This window comes from Puma concolor, chromosome B1, assembly GCF_028749965.1.
Source record: "Puma concolor isolate L17-30 chromosome B1, mPumCon1.1.hap2, whole genome shotgun sequence".
Classification (NCBI taxonomy): domain Eukaryota; kingdom Metazoa; phylum Chordata; class Mammalia; order Carnivora; family Felidae; genus Puma; species Puma concolor.
Window position 1 is genome coordinate 76,978,220 of NC_141670.1, and position 23,409 is coordinate 77,001,628.

The window sequence follows — 23,409 nt, forward strand, 5'->3', positions numbered from 1 at the left end:
AAATAATTTGCAACTTGTGCATAATTCATTGAGCTCTGCTTCCCAGTCACTGTGATCACTGTATGCTTTCTTTATTTTGACTTGGTGTGGTTATTACAATAGATCATTCTCATGAGCCGCAGGCCCAATCTCTGGGACTCACCCTAGTTCATATCACAAAAACATCATCCTTTTAACTCATGGTTGTATTATTGCTAATCTTCTGAATTCCCATTGAGAAGGATGTTATATTTAGCAATGTAACTTTGATGGGATGTTAAAGGTGGTTGTCCTGTTAAGCTTTTAAAAAGCATTGTGTTCGAATAACAGAGATGAGAGTATGTTACTTTGGAAAAGTAAAACAAGAAATGTTGGAATCCTGATGAGAGAGAAAGTGTTTGCGTGATAAATCTACTGAGAATCAAGAATTTAATGGTGTTTTAAAATAATTGGTAATGAATATTTCTTTTATGAATAAATACAACTTGAAGAACACTCTTGTGAAAAGCTGAATATAAACATCTCCCCCTTGATTTTGGAATTACTGTTTACCAATTAAGGAAATCAAAATCTCTTGATATTCTACATGTATATTTTTTAAAAATCTGTGTATCTACTATTTTTTTTCTTTTAAATTATAATGGTGCAACTTCTTTCTGTTGCTTTTGGTCTTGTCAGCACTACAGGCACCTCTCAAGCCTCTCCATCCTTCCTCAGTGGTCTCAGCCAGTGATCGTCCAACTGATGTCCCACCTCTAATAGTCTTTGATATTTCTGAAGAACAGAATTGTCCAGAGAACTCCAGTGCTCCAAGATGTCCAGTGCCAAGACCAAGATCAAAAGCCAACCTCAGACCAATAGCCAGAGATAGTCACATTAAAGAGCAAAATCACCAGAAAATTAGCCCTGTGGCCACAGAAAGGGAATCTTCCCCGAGCGAGCCCCAGTCTCTGTTGGACAGCACCAACGACTTGGATAGTCAGGCAGTGATGAACATTATGAACACAGAACGAAGCCAAAATAGTGTTGTTTCAAGAATCAAAGCATTTGAGGGTCAGACAAATAAAGAAACCTCGGGACTGTCTGTGAAACCAGAAATTGTTCCCCGCACACTCCCCGCAAGACCTGCTGTTCCCTCAGGGAAACCCACAGTGGCTCCCAAACCAGCTGCTAACAGAGCTTCTGGAGAATGGGACTCCTGGACTGAAAACAGACTCAAGGTGGCCTCTCGGGAGGGGCTCACCCCACACCCTCCACCGCAAGAGGTAGGGAGCATCCCAGTAACCAAACCTGAATTGCCAAAGAAACCAAATGCTGGCCTTATACGAAGTGTTAATCCTGAGATTCCTGGAGGGGGACCTGTGGCCGAGAGCCCTGATGGTGGGAAGAAAGTTCCAACTCCTGTTCCTCGGCCTTTGTTGCCGAAGAAATCGGTTTCCTTAGAAAACCCCGGCCCTGCAGCTTTGCTGAAACCAGTCACCATTCCTCCCCGACTCTCAGTGGCGTCACAGGCCAAAGCATTCAGGTCGCTGGGAGAAGGACCCTCAGCCAACTCCACAGTTACAGCTCTGCAAAGCAAGCCTTCAGGGGACATCGACCTCATCAGTTTTGATGACGATGTTTTACCCACCCCACCCGGGAACCTGGTTGAAGAATCTGTTGGTTCAGAGATGGTTCTGGGTGAGTAAAAATCAGAAGTGGAAGGGAATGTAAACTCCTCAGAGGGCATCTTGAATGGCACTTGCTGTTTTAGTTTCTAACACATAAGTTATTGAGTTGTGTATGTGTGTGTACACATATGCATATGTGTGTATATAGAAGATAGAAACACAGAAAGTTTAAGAAACATGGAGCTGGGTAGGAGATAGAGACAGAGAAGGAAGGGAAAATATGGGATGGGGGGAGATGGAGATGGAGAAAGAGGGAGACACATGTTGATGACTGTTACATGAGCCAGGAATAAGCAGACTCGGTCTAACGACAAAACTAGGTGTGAGGTTGGCTCCCTTGCTTTGGCAGGTGGAGATTCAAGCATCAGGGGAATGCAGGGGAAATTTCTCATAGATGGGAAATCATGCAGTGGCCCCAGAAAGGCTCCTCAGATTGAACCAGCCTCACTGGGAGTGCCAGAAGAGATGCCAGCCCTGGGACGGACTCTGGCAAGAGCAAAGCAAGGAATGAGGAGGACCCAGCCATATGTTGCAAATTTTTTTTTCAGTAATCTTCACAGAATGTCTTCCCTTGGGAACGCAAAGTTTTGTAAATAAAATACAACAGCTGTAAGTTTCCTGCCAAGATCAGGACAATTAAATTTCTCAAGAGGAAATTCAGAGAGTATGTTTTCTTTCCTCACACTGTTCAGATGGAGAATATGATCATAAAGCTTATCTTTGATTTGTCAGAGTAAGCTGCTTTACTTGTCATTGAGGGTTCCTTTTACTGCTGTTTACTTATTTGGGTAAATTTTGTGAACATATAAGCTTAATAGTATTTTCAAAAGGTTAGCTGTCATCTTATAAATGTTTAACATGCATCAAAATGGCATAAGCTCTGTGATTCAAAACCAAATTCTGCACAGCACAAGTGTATTTTAAGTGATAACAAACATATTTATTAAATATTTATCCTGCACACATTAAACTGGCTATAGCTTGCGTCTTGTCTATAAGGGGTAGAAGGAAAGATGTTAGAATATATTGATTCGGCAATGTTCCAAACCCTGTGGTAGATACCCAGACATACATAATTTAATTTCATACTTGTAGTAAACCTCTGCAAGGGATTGTTGTCCTCAGTTTGCAGAAGAAAATGAGACTGAGAGAAATCAATGGGTAACTTGCCCAGTGTCCTAACACTAACAGTTTTCACGGCATGATTCAAACTGTATTTCTTTTAAGTTTTATTTGTTTATTTTGAGAGAGAGAGCACACACAAGAACAGGGGAGGGGCAAAGAGAAAGGGAGAGAGAATCCCAAGCAGGCTCCATGCTGTCAGCACAGAGCCTGATGTGAGGCTCGATCTCACGAACCATGAAATCATGACCTGAGCCAAGATTAAGAATCAGATGCTTAACCAACTAAAACGCCCACGTGCCCCAAAACTCCGTCTTTTTATTCTAGATCTAGTATATATTTTTCATTACATTATGTTGCTACCCAACATTTTCATGAATCATTACACCAGGGAACACTTTGAAAACTTTTCAAGTCTTTGTTATGTCATTTTCTTACTGAAACCTTTTTGGTGTTACAGAGTTCAGGGTGGGACAGGGATGGGTAAATCCAACAACAGCAAGCTGAGAAGAGGTGGAAATGGTACAAGCCAAAGAAATACCACCTTTTGTAGAAACCACTAGATTCTGTGGGGATGGCAACTTGGTTAATAACTGCTGAAAATTTATTCCATGTCATCAAACAGATAATTACAGTCATCTTCAAAAAGAAGGTCAACCATATACATTCCACATGAATATAGTCTCATGCTTCATACTCAGCCTTTTCTGTTTCTTGATTTCTCCCGCTTCACTGCACAGCATTTAATTATGTAGGCAGTCTTTCAGCAAAATGTGTAATTTGTTTGCCCTCCCTGACTTTAACCATTGCTCTCAACTGTGGAGTTGTACTGAACATTTACTCTCTCTTCTTTTCTAACCTGCACGTCCCATAGTAACTCCATCATATACCCGGCCTTCCCTAGAGAATCCTAGAGATCATCTTTGAGTCTTCCTACCTGTCACCTAGTGGCTGTTTGTTTGGACTTGGAGTGAGACAGGCCAGAGTCTACCACTTAATTGCTGTGTGACTTTGGGCAATTTACTTGACCCCACAGTGCCTCGGTTTCGTCATCTATAAAACGAGGTAATAATAACTCCTCATGGAGGTAATGCAAGGATTAAATGTGATTATGCAGGGAAGCCCTGTCCCAGTGTCTGAAACATGGGAAGTGCCCATTAAGTAGTAGTTATTATTGTTACTTCTTGCCCTTAACATCCGATTAGTTACCAACTCCTGCTGGCTGATTTAGCCTTCTCAGTGGTTCTTGAGTCTTCCTCTCATTTTCATCCCCCCTCTCCTGCCCCACATTAGGACTCTGGCCAGATTACTGCAGTGGCCTCCTAAATTGAGCCCCTGCTTCTGTGTCAAACCTATCATCCTCCATATCATGGCTTCCCAAGGCATTTTTTTCTAGAGTGTTCATTGGACCTCGTTGCTTCTCTGCTTACTGTCCTCCAGAGGCCTTTAGGATCACCTATGAATTCCTCAGCATGCAGAGAGATTTTTGTTTGTGTATTGATATGGGGCTTTGTGACTTTTTGATGGTATATCAATAGCATTGTCTTTGTAAATAAAGGATTATGGTCTCTTTGTGAAACCTTACTCAATCATCCTGGCATTAGCCAGAAACTGGGAGAGAACATGAGAAAAAGGAGAGGAACTCACAAATATGTCTTTCCTTCTTTTCTTTCCCTCAGAAATAAAGAAAATCTAATAAAGTAGTTTTCATAAAATGAGGTTGCCATATTAATCTCAGAAAATAGAGATCAGAAAATACTGGAGCTATGAAAACATTATAAAGATTAGAAAAATTATTAAAGGAAAACTCATAAAACAAGCAATTTAATATTGGATTCATTTCTTGGGTAGAATGCCTTCCAGGTTAATGTAATGGAGCTGAGAAGTATTAGCAATTCCTCTTCACACCTTTACAAATCATACCCAGTTGTCAAAAAAAAGAGGCAGAATGCCTTGCTGTCAGCTCCATTGCACAGCCCAGAATAATAGTTTAGCAGCCAATTTCTGCTATTAACAGAACTCAAGGGAAGGAAATGACAGAAAAGCAAGCCAAGGATGGTGAAACTAATTATGATGACAAGCATATTATTAGAGACAGGTAATGGGCAGAAAACTACATTATCATCAGTGTTTTTCTCAGCCCAGTAATGAAGACCATGCGGATATAGGTGTAAAGGGGCCTACTTGTTTGGCAGCAGGTGTAGAATAATTGGTTTGGTGTGAGGGCCTAGAAGGAGGGCAGAATAAATACTGCAAATAAAGGTGGAGAGAAATGCCATGCACCTTCCTTAGATTTGGGTAGGAGATTTTTTCTTCTTCTTTGAGATGCTTTGTGTTTTTTTTACTGTAGAAACAAAAGCAAACTGGGTAAGAGAATTGTGGCATTGTTGTTCTTAACCCCTTCTGGGTCACAGAACTCCGAATCAGGTTATCCTGTGAATCTTTTATCTCCTTTGAAAATAGCCCCTTAACTCATGTATGTACAGTTTTCAGAGCTTCAAGGGCTTATTCTTACACCCCAGTGGAGGGCTATTGCTACAGAATATTGCAAGTAACCTCCAGTGGACTGCTTAAATAAATAATGGTACATCCACAATACAGTGGAGGATTGTGTGTTAATTAAAAAGGAAGCATACCACCTATTACCTCCTACCAACCTCTAAGATATTATTAGGTGAAAAATGCAAGGTACAGATAGCATTCATGGTATTTTAGCTACTGTTTATTTAAAACACACACATTCACATATGTAGTTTCTTTGGAAAGATGTATAAAAAGTAACAAAGGTAGTCTTTATGAAGGAACAGGATTGGCAGGAGAGGATGGGGAACCTGGTTTTCGAACAGTGAAAGATAAGCAGAATTAGGATGAAAAGCTGGGAGAGTTAGCTTTTGTCATCTTTGCCAGAGAAAGAGAGTGAGAGAGCGAGTGAGTGCTGCTTCCCATGTGATCCTCAGTCTTGTGATGAGTAGAAATTTTAAAATAATAATACATGATTTTTCTAAATTGCTGTATTATTCAAGATTTCAAATCGAAGCTAATTATTTTGAACTGCATATGTCTAAAGACAAATTCAAAAACATACATGTATGCACAGAAAATCCTATTAAATAAAATCACTGAGGAACTATATCCAATAAAGTTTTAATTTTTCTAGTTATCTTATAGAAAGTTTAATGGCTATTATTGCCTTTAAAGACCAACTAAAGGAACAAGAATTTTCACTTTCCTCCCCTTATTTTTAAGTGGTTTTTGGTTTGGTTGGTTGTCAGGGTTGTTATTTCAGCTTAATCTTGTAACTTTTTTCTTGTGATTGGCTTTATCTTACTGCATTTTTTTTCTGTTACAAAGTAATGTTATACTGCTATAACAAGTCAACAATGCAAACATCTAGTGAAAGAAAAAAATGTATCTCCCTCCAATCCATCCATATCCTCAGAGGAACCAGTGTAAACAATACTGTATGTAGCTTTCCATGTCTTTGGACATTTCAAGCCAAAGCTTACAAACATGTATACATACATGTACTTTTATCTACTTTTACAAACAGTTTTACCATACTATACCCTTGTCTTTTTTTTTTTTTTTTTTTTTAAGAGCGAGAGTGAGGGGTGGGCAGAGGGAGTCAGAGAATCTTAGCAGGCTCCGTGCTCAGCACAGAGACCAACACGGGGCGCAGTCCCAAGCTGAAATCAAGAGTTGGACACTCAACCAACTAGTGGACTGAGCCACCCAGGCGCCCCTGCCCTTTGTCATTTTTTATTTAACAGTGAGATTTATGGACTTCTTTTTAGGTCAGTAGGTCTAACTTCTTGTTTCCTTATACCTGCCTGATATTTCTTAGTATGAGTGTATCATAGTTGATGGAACATTTCCCCTATTGATGGATGGTGCTTTTAGATTGTTGGATTTCTTTTTCCTCTACAGAAAATACTGCAGTAAACACTGTCATAAACATTGCCATTTCTACTAGTGTTTTTATTTCTGAGGAATAAGTTTCCAAAAGTGAGACTACTGGGTCAAAGGTTATGAACTTTAAACATTTTAATAGTATCAGTGATTCAGTTCTCTGCTTGACAATGCCTGGAGTTCCCAAACATGAGATGCCATCCTTATTTTATATATTGCCCACTTAGATTTCTGTTAGAAAAAAATAACCCTGTTCATAAATGGACATAACAAGTAAACTTCATACTAGTGTAGCTAAAGAGAGATTTGCGTAGCATCATCAAGATGAAAATCAGGCCTCTGGTCCCACCTTCTTATTGAAATGATGCTATTTGTCCTCCCCACTAATCTGCACACCTTGTCTGCATTACAGCCCTGGACAGCTCGCAGACAAGAGAGGCAGATGCTGAGCTCACTGACTCGGTGAGCACAGCTGGGGCAAGTCATCAAACAGACCCACTCCTGCCAAATAGCCTGCAGCACTGGAACACTGAAATTTCCTTGCTCACTGTATTGAGAAAGAATTTTTTTCCAGAGGCATAAAATAATTTTACATGATCTGAGTGCCAATTATTAAAGAGTAGCTAGTGATATTAAAGGTAAAGATGGAGAAAGAGTAGATAACTAGGAAGGACACTTTGAATACTTTTTATATAAATTGTATCTATACTACTTCAATTTAAGTCCTTAAGGTTAAAAAAAAAAAATCACTGGACCCTTGGATGCAGAAGATGAGGTTACATACTGTGCAGGATTTGGGGCAGGTGTCTGAGGCCAGTCCTCCAAACAGCATAATTTGGATGCCCCCTGTGATTGGCAGTGTCTTTTCCCTTTTTGCCTGATGCCCCCCCCTTGTTCGTGCTCTCCCTCCTGGAATGTGAAAGAATGTAGGTGGTATACTGGCTCAGAATATAATATGAGTTGGGAAATAGCTGAGGTCATTCCATGCTCAAGATTTTCTTCCCCCTCCACACCCACCCAAAAAGACAACATCAACTAAAAGCCTGTACTAATAATCAACAGATTGTAGGCACCAGAAGGAGCTATTAAAGCAGAAATGCCACTTGAAAGGTAGAATACAAGTAAACATTTAACAGCCTTAATCCTTTTTGTGAATTTTTGGTGCTTTTCCCAGTAGAAAACAAGAGCCCTGAGAGAATGGGATGTGACAACCAAGATAAGGAAGAGAGAGGGCAGTCAAGTCTCTGAACCAAGTCTCCACCGCTGCTGGGGGAAGAAAAGTGGGTCCTTGGAAGTCAGTGGGTTCCAACAAGGGCCTAGGAAGCAGAGTAAAGGCAATGATAGGGAGAGAGGTGAACAGAAGGGAAAGATCAGCACAAAGGAAAGATGCTATGTTTCTGTGTTTGAGTAAAATGCATGCCAAGATTACATAGGGTCTTCAGATTCTCTCGTTTTAGCTAGTATTACTCAGATGAACCATTCAGGGAGTCCACATTCAGGTAATATTTGCAGTAATGGGCTTTAATACAATTGCACCTATCCCCTGTTATCCATTACTGTTTCCTAGAGACCACGTGTATATTATTGAAGTTGGAAGGACTATTAGAATATGTAAAATCCAGTTGTTGGAAAGATGACCCGAGAACTCCCCTCCCTCACCCCCTGCACTCCAGTTTCATGCTGCAAACTGCTTCCCTTCTGCCCACACCCAGAGTCTCTAACCATGCTCTACGTTTTCCTTTCTCAGTAGTACTTTTCATGTAATGTGCCATGTGACCGATGTTATCTATTATATTTATTGTTGATTGTCTTCATCTCCCTGATGGAATGTAAGTGCCGTGAGGACAGAGTTCTTTGCTGTTCACTGAAGTATTCCCAGCACCTAGTATACTATTTGATTCATAGTAGGCTTCCAAGCAATATTGAGCGGACAAAGTGAAAAAGCAAATTACAAAGAACGACATAAAGTCCTGCTTTTTTGTTTATCAAAATACCTGTATAACAATACATGTAATATAGTAAAAAAAATATACCAAATTTTAATTATTACTGAAGGGATGGGATTATAGAAGGCTTTCCATCAAATATTTCTTAATGTTTCCCATTTTTATAATAAATACTCTTTTGGAGTAAAAAATAATGCTATAACAAAATATGGAATTAAAAAATTTATTTAGACCTAAAAGGAGCTTTCTTTGTTTTGTGAGGACATAGGTTACAGTGGAAGAAAGTTACATTATTGCAAGATCCTTTTTTTCACGTTTGATACTGTTGTGATAATCTTGAGTTGGTTTTTTGAACATAGACAAGATTGCTTCATTGTGAGCTAATAGGTTTCCAAAGAGGACTCCTCTAATTTTTTTTTTTTTTGTTTTTCTCACTAGCCAATAATAATAGTCTTACCTGGCATGCCATCTCAGGGCCATTCCTAGGCGGTAGATAATAAAATGGGATTGTACTTTACCATAGTATCTTCCCACCTACCATTGTTACTGGCACATGGTAGACACCCTATATGTGAGCAAGTGGCTAGTGAGCGAGTGATGCCTTTGGTAGGATGTGTAATGGTAAGGTTGCCTGAGAGCTGCATGGAAGGGAAGGTCAAGTATCTAGGGGCCGAAAGGCCTTCTTACCGTTAGCTCAGCTCTTCATGTATCTTGAAAATAGCTGCTCAGCAAAAGGTGCTTATTGAACCACAGCTCATAATAGGCAGAACATGAATGCTGTTCATCACAGGAGCTATGCTGTACATTGTTTTTATAGGGAGTATCTCCCTATAGTTAAGATTCCATAGAACAGGTGCAGAATTACAGCATATACTCATTCTGCTTCTTGGTGAGTAAAGGCAAAGGAGGCCTCAAGAGATCCTGTGTGCTACAGAGAGTATCCATTATACAGCATTTATTTTATTTTTGCTAATCTACTTATTTTTAGATTTCTCATCTTTAAAAAAATGATATGGGCATTTCCCTAAAGTACTGAAAAGAATATTTACATTAAAGAAAAAAGACGGTTTCTTTCAGTAAAAAAGTTTGGTTAATTATGTCTCTATTTAAAATACTTTCTCTAGGGGCACCTGAGTGGCTCAATCAGTTAAACATCGACTTGGCTCAGGTCATGATTTCACAGTTTGTGAGTTTGAGCCCCGCATCGGGCTCTGTGCTGACAGCTCAGACAGAGCCTGGAGCCTGCTTTGGATTCTGTGTCTCCCTCTCTCTCTCTCCCCCTCCCCTGCTCACACTCTGTCTCTGTCTCAAAAATAAATAAACACTAAAATTTTTTAATAAAAAAATAAAAATAAATAAAATACTTTCTCTAAACATACACTGTCAATTTTAAATGAATCAGTTAAGGTGGAGAAATGCCAAGTCCTGTATCCTTGCCCCCAAATGAAATATTTGAAGGAAGGTGTCTTAATCTTATTTCAAAGATAAAACATTTTTCATTTTCCTGTTAACTGAAGTGTGGTTTTACTGAACGACTGACACTCTGCTCAGCAAAGTGTGCCAGGCACACTCTGTATCAGGGACGGTGCTAGGTAGGATGAGGGCCCTTGGTGAGTCTTGTGCCTGAGTTCTGGGACAGGCACGGGAGTGAGAGGGGGGGAGAAAAGGCCTTCTTTCCTGGGGCATCTGGGAGGCTTCACGATAGGGGGAAATTGGCTGTTCGTCTCAGTTGCCCCTCATTTTCAGGCAACACTTGCGAAATGACTGTACTCCCTTGAAGGATTGCTTCTTCATAATTCAAGTTTGTCCTGGATATCTCTCATCAGAGAGGAAGAAAAGCCACATGAATTATTTACAGAGCACCAAGTTATTTCCTTTCATGAGCTCCGACTTTGTGTTTGTCTCTGCAAACTGAGATTTTGTTTATCCATGAATAGTTTTCCCTGGGGCATGAAAATATGACTCTTTAATTATGAATGAGGTTTTTTGTTTGAGTCCATGTTAACTAAAACATGCAAAATAAACTGTGTTTTTCATTAGATCCCTTTCAGCTCCCCACAAAAACAGAACCAACAAAAGAACGAGCAGTTCAACCAGCACCCACCAGGAAGCCCACTGTGATTCGAATTCCAGCCAAACCGGGAAAATGTAAGCCCTAATCTGCCTTCTTTATCTGCTTCTCCAAGAGCCTGGGGAAAATACATACTAATTTATCAATGTATACTTTTGAAATTATGTGTATTCGGCCATTTATTATTATTTATAGTCCAAGAACATGTAAAAACAAGTTATTTTTTTTCACAGTTCTTTAGACAGTTGGTATAGTAAATACGGATTTCATTTCTCTATACCATCATCTCTAGGCAGAGACAATAGAGAGAGACTGAAACTCAGAACAATTGGAGTATCTTGTTAGTGCCTCTGGTAAAGATGGCAGGAAAGTCCGCTTGACCTTTGAACAACACAGGTGTGAACTTGTGCGGGTCCACTTGTACACAGATCTCTTACAGTACTGTCAATATTTCCTCTTTATGGTTTCCTTAACACTTTCTTTTTTCTAGCTTACTTCATTGTAAGACTACAGTATATAACAGATAAAACATAAAATCTCTGTTGTTGGGCTACTTAGTTTATCACTAGGCTATATTAGTCGTTAAGTTTTTGGGGAGTCAACAGTTACTGTGGATTTTTTTTTTTATTTTTTTATTTTTTATTTATTTTTTTCTTTTCAACGTTTATTTATTTTTGGGACAGAGAGAGACAGAGCATGAACGGGGGAGGGGCAGAGAGAGAGGGAGACACAGAATCGGAAACAGGCTCCAGGCTCCGAGCCATCAGCCCAGAGCCTGACGCGGGGCTCGAACTCACGGACCGCGAGATCGTGACCTGGCTGAAGTCGGACGCTTAACCGACTGCGCCACCCAGGCGCCCCGTTAATGTGGATTTTTGACTGCACCAGGGCGTCAGCACCTCTTAACTCCCAAGTCGTTCTCCTATGAACTCTAATTGAAACTGACAGCAAATAAAGTTGTATGTGTCTCTCTGGATACAGTATCTTATCCCAGTCAGCATAATCTAAGTGTAAGTATGCATGAGTTGTGTGAAGAGCAGTTAACCAAAAATTATAAAAACATAATAATGTATTAAACATTTTTAAAATTAGCATAACACAACATTTTTATACTGTTTTCTTCCTTGATTTTTTTACCGGCACAATAAATGAAATTTTGTATGAGCCTATATATGTACCATGAAGAAATCTAACATTTATTGTAAAAGAGAAGCCAAGAGGGCCAGGCCCATTTATTTGAGACCCTGGAGATTATTTAAAAGTGTGTGTAAAAGTATATGTATGTGTACACGCACGTGCATGGACAGTGCGTTCCAAAGCAGTTCTTGGCAATGCTTGGAGTGATCACACAGCTTTCTCCATGAGCTTCTGCTATCGTTTCATTTCATTCGGTGCATTTTCATAGACCAGATGCATCCTTGCTTTTTATCTAACAGGAGATCCTGTCACTCCATTCCTCCTCATAGCAGATCAAATGTCCCCAGTCCTTCACCTGTAGCATCCGTGGGTTATTTTGCAAGCATACCCTGGAATGCCATGAAACCCCTTTAGTTTATGGGTGTGGCTTCTCTATAAAATACTACCCAGATGGATCATACTGGTTTTGGTCTTTTGATGGTTATTAATTGATGGCTCTAAGCCAAATAGTGAAAAGATTGAACTGAGTTACTGTGAAGAATGAGGGGAAGGAAAAAGTCAAGGGTACCAAACTCTGGTGGGTCCTCGCTTCTTAGGAGGTTATGTGGTAGATTAAAAAACTGGTGGTTCATTTCTTTTGACAGCATTATATAGTCCACAAATCAGTGGGCTATAGAACTATCACAGACATTGGGTTGTTTGCCTGTTTGCCGTTACCTTGTCAAAATGTATCCTAGATTTTAACAAGTGTAGTGAAATATAATGATAATAAATGTTGCCTGAAGCTCATGTGGGTTTTAAGTAATACAGTTTTTATATTTGAATTTATTCTTCTGCTGTATCAGGGTCCCCAAGACCCCCAGGTTTGATGATCGCTAGAGGACTCACAGGACTTAGCACAGTTATGTTCACAGCTGTGATTTATTACAGCAAAAGCATACAAAGCAAAATCAGCAGAGGGAAACGGTACCTGGGGCAAAGCCTAGAGGAAACCTGGCACAAGCTTCTGTGTGTTCTCTCCCAGGGGAATCACAAGGGCTATACTTAACTCCCCCAGGAACCAGTTGTGACAACACAGGTGAAATGTTGTCAACCAAGGAAGCTCATTAGAGACTCAATGCCCAAGGTTTTTATTGGGGGCTGGTCACATAGGCACCTCTAGCAATTTTGGCATGTTCCAAAATTCCAGATTCCCAGAAGGAAAGCAGGTATTCAGCATAAACCATATTCTTTTGTTTTATCAGTTCTGGGGATGGTGGGAACCTTCCCAAAGCCCAAGTTCCCAGATTCCAGCAAGAACCGACCTTGGAAGCATATCTTTCTGAGAATAAGCAGTCTCAGGCCTGCTATGTTCATTCTTTTCTGCATACTTATAAATGCAAACCTGACTTTGGCTCAGGTCATGATATCACAGTTCGTGAGTTCGAGCCCCGCATCGGGCTCTGTGCTGACAGCTTAGAGCCTGGAGGCTGCTTCAAATTCTGTGTCTTCCTTTCTGCTCCTCCCCCACTCATGCTCTGTCTCTCTCTCCTTCAAAAATAAATAAAAACATTAAAAAACATTTTTTTAATAAAAAATAGTCTTGAAATCCTGAAAAGGATATATATTTCTTAAAGTTTATTCATTTTGAGAGAGAGAGAGAGAGCGAGCAGGGGAGAAGCAGAGAGAGAAGGAGAGACAGAATCCCAAGCAGGCTCCACATTGTCAGCACAGAGCCTGATGCAGGGCTCAAACCCACAAGCCATGAGATCATGACCTGAGCCGAAACCAAGAGTCAGACGCTTAACTGTCTGAGCCACCCATGCACCCCCTGAAAAGGATATATTGAGGAAGCACCTTTATTATTCTGACAAAGCTCCAGGAGCTATTAGAAAGTTGGATTCCAAGTGCTGTCTGTGAGAGAACTGAAGTGCCTGTTTCTACAGCACTGTTTCTATTTACATCAAAAACCAGCTCCCCAGAATTGTACTTACCACAGTTATTAAGCAATTCATATGTGCCTTGGTGTTGGAAGAACTTGGAACGGTCAGGCGAAGAAAGGAATAGCTTTGTGAAGCAAAACCCCTTGGCCTTCTTTGAACATGTCATCTCTTTCCTCTTGAGATTTGTTTCTTCTGACTAGGATGTCCTTTCCCCAGGTATGTGCATGGCTCCCTCCTTCAACATTCCTTCAGGTCTTTGTTCAAATGCCACTTTTGTCATTGAGACCTCCACCAACCACATTATTTGAAATTGGAAATCTCCACCTCCCCCCCTCACATCCATACCTGATAACCCCTATGTCCTTTCCTGCCAGTAAGACATCTCCTCTCTACTTTCATATTCTTACTGCTTTGTACCCTTAATTGTTTGTCACAGCGATACAGCATCCTAAATGGTTTCAGCATCTCCTTGTAAGAATAAGAAAATTTTTCCACAGAGAAAGTCCTCAAGATGGCAACTCAGTTGAAATCTTCCTATGTGTCTTCATTTCCAGAGCAGCCCTGCCCCTCCCTAAGAATGCTTGCCTGTGTCTAAATCATTGTTTTCATAGTAGCTGGCCTGGGTATTTTCCTTCTTTTGAAAGTGTTTCCTGTCTGTAGATAAAATAGGAACCTGACAAACCATCCTCTAGTTATAGGTATTTCATGTGAAGTGAGAGCCGAGAGTGTTCATTTGAAAGAATGAAAAGAATTCCCATCTCCTTTCCGTGCCTAAATCACCATTAGCTTTAGCCTCCTTTAGTATGTTACAGTCATCCTTTCTCCAAGTGTTTTTGCACACAGATTTTAATTAGTTGCCACTAATTAAATCTGATCTTTTCCTTCTTTTTAAAATAAGCTGGGGGTATACTATCACTGAGTTAAGGATGTAGTTTGGATGTGAAGATATTGTTTGTTAAATTGAAGGCAGTTAAACCCATTAATCTGGAGCTAATGAATTAGAAAACACATTCAATTATTTGGATGGGGGAGGGTTGGATACACAACCTATTAAAGAAACAGCATGCCATATTATAGTGAGTACAGGCTTTTGGGTTCAAAACCCAAAATTACTAGCATTAAGACTTCAGATAGCTTATGTATTTTCTTGTCAACTTTGGTTTCTTCATCTGCAAAATTAGGATATTATCTAGCATAGTGCTAGATAGTGCATAGGACTCTCTGCAAAGGTGGAAATGTTCTAAAACTATGCTGTCTATTATGGCAACTGAACATTTCAAGTGCTAGCTATTTCAGTGTAGCTAGTGCAACTGAGGAACTGAATTTGTAATTTTATTTAATATTTAAATTTAAATCACCACATGCAACGACTGGCTAGTGAACTACACAGATCTAGCACATAGATATTGGTTGGAGAAATGTATACGAATAAGGTGCCTTAATGCCTGGCACATTGAAGGTTTTCAAAATTGCTGGCTGTTGTTTAATTATTTAGTATTATTTTTACTCTATACAACGTTCAGTAAAACTAACTGATGCCTGCTAATCCCATCCTTTTTCTGAAGCTCTTTGTCACTTATTTAGCTGTCCATTCTTTGTATGGATCTGTTAGGACAGCCATTTTCCTAAGGAACCAAGCTGCAATCATTTCATACTTTGGAATCCTCAAAGGGCCTAAATTATTGATGAATTACTGCTGTTTTTCCAGGTTTACAAGAGGATCCACAAAGCCCACCTCCTCTCCCTACTGAAAAACCTATTGGAAACACTTACAGTGTAGTATCTGGAAAACTGAGTAATGTTGACAGAACTAGAAACTTGGTAAGTGGTTACTATAAATTGTCTTAGATTGAAGACCAAGCTATGCGCTAATTTTAAATACTCAGCTGATGTCTGAATTATTTTACTGTTGGTCTGGTAAAGACCTTTATTGCAAACCATTTCTAAGCCCCATGTACTTATTTAAGGTGATGTTCAATATTTAAAAAATTCCTATAGGACAAAGGAATTAAGCCAGTTTGTGGTACTTCATCATAAAATATTTTTTCCTATAGTGATAGAATGACATTGCCTTTTACATGGTGCTAATAATTAGGCAGAAGTTCTTGAAAATCTCTAAAAACCTTTAATATTTGTGGAAATAGACTTAGTCCAATTATCAGTTTTTATTTAAAATATCCAATTAGTGACATGATTTTAAGATAATAACCATAAGAATTTGTTAATCTGAAATTTAGGGAAAAAATTTTTTTAATTAAAAAATAGTACTTTATCATGCACTTGTTAACAATGGTAGTCAAAGAGTTTTTTATATATATATAAAATATATATGTGTGTGTATATATATATATATATATATACACACATATATATATATACACACGTATATATACACACTGTATTTCAGGTGTATAACACAGTGATCTAACATTTATATACATACAAAATGGGCACTACAGTAAGTCATTACCATCTGTTGCCATACAAAGTTGTTACAGTATTACTGACCATATTCTCTATGCTGTACATTACATCCCCATAGCTTATTTATTTTATAACTGGAGGATTATACCTCTTAATCCTCTTCGCATATTTCACACCCCTCCCACCTCCCCTCTGTTCTCTGTATCTATGTATACATATATATATATATTTTTTTTTTTTCAACCTCAATACCATTTCCCCATGCTGTTTGAAACTCCCATATGATAGGTTATCTTTTAAGGTTTGTTCAAAAGAAACCAGTTTCTTAACAAGTGTTGGCAAGGATGTAGGGAAAAGGGAACCCTCTGCACTGTTGGTGGGAATGTAAATTTGTACAACCACTGTGGAAAACAGTGTGGAGGTTCCTCAAAAAAATTAAAAATAGGGGTGCCTGGGTGGCTAACTCGGTTGAGCATGCAACTCTTGATTTTGGCTCAGGTTGAGATCCCATGGTCGTGGGATTGAGCCCTGTGTCAGGCTTTGCACTGAGCATGGAGCCTGCTTGAGGTTCATTCTCTCCCTCTCTCTCTCCCCCCCTCTCCCCTCTTCCCACTCATGCCCCCCCAAATAAAATAAAAATTAGAAACAATTATCATATCCAACAATTTCACTTGTAGGTACTTATCTAAAAAAAGTATAAAACACTAATTCAAAAAGACATATGCACCCCTGTGTTCATCACAGAATTGTTGGCAATAGCCAAGATATGGAAGCTACCTAAGTGTCCATCAATAGATTAACTTAATGGGTAAAGAAGATGTGCTGTATATGTGCAATGAAATATTACTCACCCATTAAAAGATGAAATCTTGCCATTTGTGACAACATGGATGGACGTAGAAGGTATTAAGCTAAGTGAAATAAGTGAGGCAGAGAAAGATACTGTATACTTTACTTATATGTGGGATTTAAAAAGCAAAACAAAACAAAACAAAACGGAAACAGTCTCATAGATACAGAGAACAGAGGGGAGGTGGGAGGGGTGTGAAATATGCGAAGAGGATTAAAAGGTATAATCCTCCAGTTATAAAATAAATAAGCTATGGGGATGTAATGTACAGCATAGAGAATATGGTCAGTAATACTGTAACAACTTTGGCGACAGATGGTAATGACTTACTATAGTGCCCATTTTGTATGTATATAAATATTAGATCACTGTGTTATACACCTGAAACTAATACAGTATTATCTATCAATTATTCTTTAATTAAAAATTTAAAAAGGAAAATTTTTAAAATTTTGAACCAATTCTTAACATCTCCGTACCAAATTTTCAGTTCAAATTTCATAATAGTTTTACACTGTGCATTAACTATGCTTATTACACATGCAAACCCATCTAATCATCTAGTGAAAAGAGATTTCTTTGAAGGAAACATTAAATTGAATTAGCCAATATCAAGTTAATGAGATTTTCCTGTAGGCTGAACTAAAATTTAGTGATGGTTTACATTTTCAAAGTACTTGATAATAAATTTTTATTAAAACTGGGCCAAGAAAGCCCATTAGGGGATGATAGGGCCCGTGCAATACTGTTGTTGAATAGAAGAAAATCCCAAATTTCCATGGAGGAAAATTTACTTGAGCAGGTTACTGACTTCTACTCTAAAGGGTTGTAAAAGAGAGAGAGGGTGATGTGTAGGCATATATATATCATTCATGAAGTCATGTAATGGGCTTCTGTAAACCATAAAGCTCTATTAAAGTATTAGGTATTATTACATTTGGTGTTAAGCAGACCACAAAGCAACTCCCACATTTTAGGAAAACAAGAAAAGGAAGTTAGATTTAACCATCTGGAGAGGTACTATAATCATAATTGTACCTCACATGAACAGGAAAATCCTGTCCTACACTGTTTACCAAGGAGCGCCAAAGCATTCTGTGCTGTCCTATAATAAATACATATCATGATAGATGCACTGGGTCTAAAGGAAGAAGAGAAAAGAAACAGACCACAAGTGAAATGAGTTGGCTAAAGTCACACATAATAGATTTCAGGGCCAGAAAGTCAAATCTATGCCTGAGAAATTCCTTTTGTTTGAGGATTACGATTACTGAGTGACTATTAGACCAGAGATTTTAACGCCTTCGGGTATCGGGGAGGATTTGTAGAAAGACTATTTCACGGGTCGCCTGGGTGGCTCAGTCGGTTAAGCGGCTGACTTCGGCTCAGGTCATGATCTCACAGTCCGTGAGTTTGAGCTCTGCGTCGGGCTCTGTGCTGACAGCTCAGAGCCTGGAGCCTGTTTCAGATTCTGTCTCCCTCTCTGTGACCCTCCCCTGTTCATGCTCTGTCTCTCTCTGTCTCAAAAATAAATAAACGTTTAAAAAAAAAAAAGACTTTCACCAGTGTAATCACCCACGAGGATGGGCTTGATCTTTGCCAACTGTGTCCTTTGATGAGGCACGAGACAAAAACTCTTTACTGTTTCTCCATCTTAGGGCAGGATGGCTATGTTACGAAATCTCCCTTTCTTCACCAGAAGGACAGGGACTCTAGGGTGAAGAACATTAGGAGCCCCTGGAGCAGGAGCAGATGTTTTTGTGTGAGAACTCAGGGCTTCCAAAGCTTTTCCCAAAGAGGCTGCCAGCCAGTGCAGGAGAGTCCTGAGACGCCACCTGCTATGTATCAAGAATCCAAGCTGTAGCACAGAAGCTGGCCAGTGAATTCAGGGCCTAAGAAGTGGTACCAGGTCTTGGAGAAAGAAGAGAAGGAACTTTTGCAGAGGCTGCTAAGAAATTCCAACAGACAAGAATGTGGTCTTGGAAGAAATACGTGTTTTTTTAAAATTCAGCAAAAACAAACAAACTAGGGAATTATTTTGAAGTTAGAATATAAGAAACCATTCCAAAGCAGATGAACAAAAAGATGGCATCTGCAGGGGCAGTACAAGCAGAAAGACCAGCTTCACCAGGAACTATCCAAACACATTGTAAGCCAAAGTTCAGAAAAGTCAGAGCTAAAGAGAAACTATAAAAAACAGATGCAGAGAGGCTCCGGTTAGTTGTGGAATATTGAAGAGGAGGAAATACGTAATCATTAATCTTCCAAAGCTGTTGGCAGAACTCGTGCACAAAGCTGGACTTTAGCAAACACTAGGACAGTGGCTTCTACAGGAGCCAGTCGTCTCTTCTCAGTATTTATGTTCTACAGGGTGCCTAACATTCCTGGGCGATGTAAGCATAGTGCCTTTTTTTTTTCCTGATTCAAAATGTTCTCATTGTGGAAAATTTGAGAAACTAAAAAGATACTTAAGATCCTCCATAAAAATAACACCCCTGAGAGAAAAGTGCAGTTAATATTTTGTACAAGATTAGGATTATATGGTATGTAGTTATTAAAGTACATCATCTATAACTTTTTGTGTCAAATGTATACATCTATATTTTTTATATGCCTTCATTTATTAAGTTATCTAACAACTATAGTTTTGAGAAAACCAGTAAGAGTTCCTGACTCTCTGCTAGAGTGTTTTTCTGTTTGTTAATATTAAAGGTAGCCAAATAAATAAGTGAGTTTTTCAGAATCATAGCAGGATTTGTCAGGAGTGGGAGGAATATAGGCAGTGGTGGATTTATAAGGCATGGATTTTGTATGGACCATTGCAGGGTTTATGGGCTAGTGACTTGCCTCACTACATTAATTGAACTCATTAGTGAAACCAAGTTTTAAGGGCAAGCTTAATTTTTAAAAATGGGATTTTGAAATACACTTAAATGATCGCAGTTACTGGCAATTAATCATTTGGTATTTAAGGAAAAGTTGTTAATATTCAGTTTGAATTAGAACGCTATGGAAATGAGTTTCAACTCATTTATAAGGTGAGAGGGAGGAAAACAGTCTGAATTAGCCTGAACATTCCCAAATGAGAGTTAAATCTCCCTTACAAAAAAAGGCAATGTAATTTTAAAGGGTTAGCACTTTCCCCCTTGGAGGAATATTATATTGTGCATGTCAGTACTGGGGGCTTAGAAAGTAGGAAACATGAAAACAGGAGACTCGATCAGAATTAGAAGAATTTAGAGAGGACTTTTTCCTAAAAAAAAAAAACAAAAACAGAAGTTTTGGCTTTGTGATCCTTTAACAAAAAGATCTGCAAACATTTTCCATGTATTGTATTATTATACTCATTTCCTAATCCTTAGGCTACAACATGTTTGAAAAATCTGTTTAAGCAGCACAGTTTGAGTCCTTTTCCTATAGAAATCTTCCTCTTGTTCTCCACACTTCCAGTTTCTCCCATATGCTGTTAGGCTCGGACATTCCTGCTCTACCCATCTTTTATTTTTTGAGTTATCCCCCTTTACTCTTTCTGCTTTCTTGAGCCTTTTCCATTATTCTTCACATACCTTCCTTTCAGGCCATCCCTTAAGTTTCTATTGTGTTCTACCTCCTAGTTCAGAAGCCACCACCCAAACTGTAAACCACCCAGTGATGAGAGATCTGCCTGTTGTAAGCAAAACAAACTAATCACCACCTCACTTATTATACGTTTAAACTTAAGAGCAGTGCGTATCTTATGTGTTGTCATAGGATAAATAAAGGCTATTTTTTAAAAATTCTCTACAGTGCTTGCTTAAATTGCTACTGTATAACCCATCATGATTTAAATATCATCCTTAATACCTGATGAGTCTGCTGGGCGCATAACCACACAGTGCAGTTGGTTGGGCCATGGTCCACGACAGCAGACTACCCTGGTCTTCTCTCTGTTTTCACTTGTATTCAGACTTGACGACTGATACAGGAAGTAATAGTTAATATTGTTAAGTAATGAGTTAATATTGCTTAAGACTAAAAACTCTCAAACTACTTTCTATAACTCAGCTACATTTCCACTTAGAGAGCTAGTCAAAAAGTTGTCCATAATTCCTCTTGACAAGCTCTTATTTCAGATTAACCTTAACTGAAAAGCATTGTCTGATACTTGCAGGAATCTGACCACATGGGTCAAACAGGAGGTTCTGTGCGAGGACCCCCAAGGTTGCCACCAAGGTAAGTAAGTGTGAGAAAACTTTTAAGAAGTAAATTAGAGAAAAACTAATGACTCAGACTGGACTCTGTTTTCTGTCATCAAAACTGAGTGTTGTTGGTCCAAGATCTTTTGAAGATGCATTAAACTCCTGAATTCTCCCAGACCACTAGCCTCTACTCTGTTTCTGACATCTGGTTGTAAGAATCTTTGCTCCTTCTTTCTTTTAACACAGCCCAGCAACTCACAGAGCACAAACACTGATCTGTATTGCTTTTCCTCAACTTTTCCTCAACTAAAGGGAACAAGACCCTTTCTAAACCTAAAGCAACTCTGCTTCTTGAACGTCTACATGAACGTACGCACATACTCTCCATTATGAAATCAGCCTGGTTTTTGAAAGCCTTTCCAAAGGGAGACAGGCACTGTGAGCTCAGAGGGGACCTGCCCTCCTGAGTTCCAGAGCTACTTGAACAAAACGCTGTGATGCTATCAGAAGATGTTACTGTGTTGGAAATTATTTTTGTCATAGAGATTATGGGAAGACTTTCAAAGTAATGGTTGTCTTACCCATTTTCAGAATTAGCTTTCTTTATATTAATCTAAGTTAGGGTTTTAGTAATAATTCCTCTAACGCAAATATTGAGGGAATTTGATGTTCCTTTTCTAATTATGTATGGACCTCGTCAAATATACCTGATACCTTATTATTAGCATTTCATCTCATACTTTAGAAAGTGCTTAGTCTCCTGAAATAGTCATGGTGTGTTTAAGAGTAAATAGTGCCTTGGAGAGCTCATGATAGTACATGCTTGTTTGTCTTAAACTAATGAATCTCTAGTGCAAGATAAGAGGAAGCTGGAGCATCATGGCATTTCCTCTAATAATATAATGTTTAATGCAGCAGTCGTTTGCTCAAAAATAGCATAGCCTGCATGTTTCAGAAATTGTATTACCCCAGCAGAAAGCTGTGTGTGTGTGTGTGTGTGTGTGTGTGTGTGTGTGTGTGTGTGTGTAAGAAAGAATAAAACAGGACCCTAATATCAATCAAACACTGACTCCCAGCACCTTCATTGACTTTCAGACCTATAAATGGAAAAGTTATACCGACTCGACAACCTCCTCCCAAGGGGGCCCCGGAGAGACCACCTCCCCCGAAACTTTCTGCAACCAGAGCATCAAATAAAAAACTGCCTTTTAATCGGTCTTCTTCTGACATGGATCTTCAGAAAAAACAAAGTAACTTGGCATTTGGACTTTCGAAAGCCAAGAGTCAAGTCTTTAAAAATCAAGATCCGGTGCTGCCCCCTCGCCCCAAACCAGGACACCCTCTTTACAGGAAATATATGGTGAGTGTAGCCCTTAAAAATGTTTGTAATCAAGAGATTTGTTCTAAAGTATATAAATGATCTGTTATTCCTTAGAAAAAGATGATGAGACAAATGGGGACTTGCCCCTTGACACCATAATAGGGCTTTAGAGAAGTAGGCCATAATAAAACTAGGTCTTTAAAGCAGGGTTTCATTATTAGAAGAACTATAGGAAAAGAAAGCAGGGCAGACAGGGAGTGTAACCTGCTGTCTGGCTTGACCAAACAAACTGAAAAACCTGACCCAGTGGATTATACTGATGGGAGTAGCTCTGACAGATATTATAGTTTATAACTTGATATAGTTTATATCTTACAGCTACCTTGCCCACAGACTAAAATTTAAAATGAAATAGAAGGAAATTTCTCATTAAAATGGGTGGTTTTTTTCCTCACTTTCCCCTTTAGAAACCTAATTATCATGGCCCATGTAACAGTTACTGGTTAGAAGCTTTTAATCAATAATTGAGATAGTTGAGATATTAATTTTGTTCTCTTGAATGTGTTTTTTCATCATGTGACTTCAAAACGTTTGTTCATTTCCCACTCTTAAGTGAAAATAGAGCTGATGTGCTCTCTCTACTTTGGTCAGGTTAGCCTGATAAAATGCAAAACAAATAAAAATGAGAAGGAGAACAGAACTGTTTGCACTTTTTTAAATAATTGTGTGACAGTGGCTCTTAACAAAGACAACAATTAACAATATTATGTTATTCTACATTTCCTCATTAAGGAAATTTAAGCCATTTAGGATTTTTCTAATCCTAAGAGAAGGGTATAGACAGATAAGAAAAAGGGTAGTAATGCTCATTTTCATTTTC

General features: G+C 38.9%; 1 protein-coding gene across 1 annotated transcript in view; it reads left to right on the plus strand.

Moving 5' to 3' along the window:
- Positions 1 to 23,409, plus strand: part of SH3D19 (SH3 domain containing 19) — a 193,929-nt gene that overhangs the window by 145,971 nt on the left and 24,549 nt on the right. The window contains exons 9-13 of the mRNA XM_086702952.1: positions 658 to 1,659; positions 10,667 to 10,774; positions 15,465 to 15,577; positions 21,181 to 21,242; positions 22,304 to 22,568. Of these exons, the coding sequence (XP_086559078.1) occupies positions 658 to 1,659; positions 10,667 to 10,774; positions 15,465 to 15,577; positions 21,181 to 21,242; positions 22,304 to 22,568 (1,550 nt within the window). The remainder of the gene's footprint in view (positions 1 to 657; positions 1,660 to 10,666; positions 10,775 to 15,464; positions 15,578 to 21,180; positions 21,243 to 22,303; positions 22,569 to 23,409) is intronic.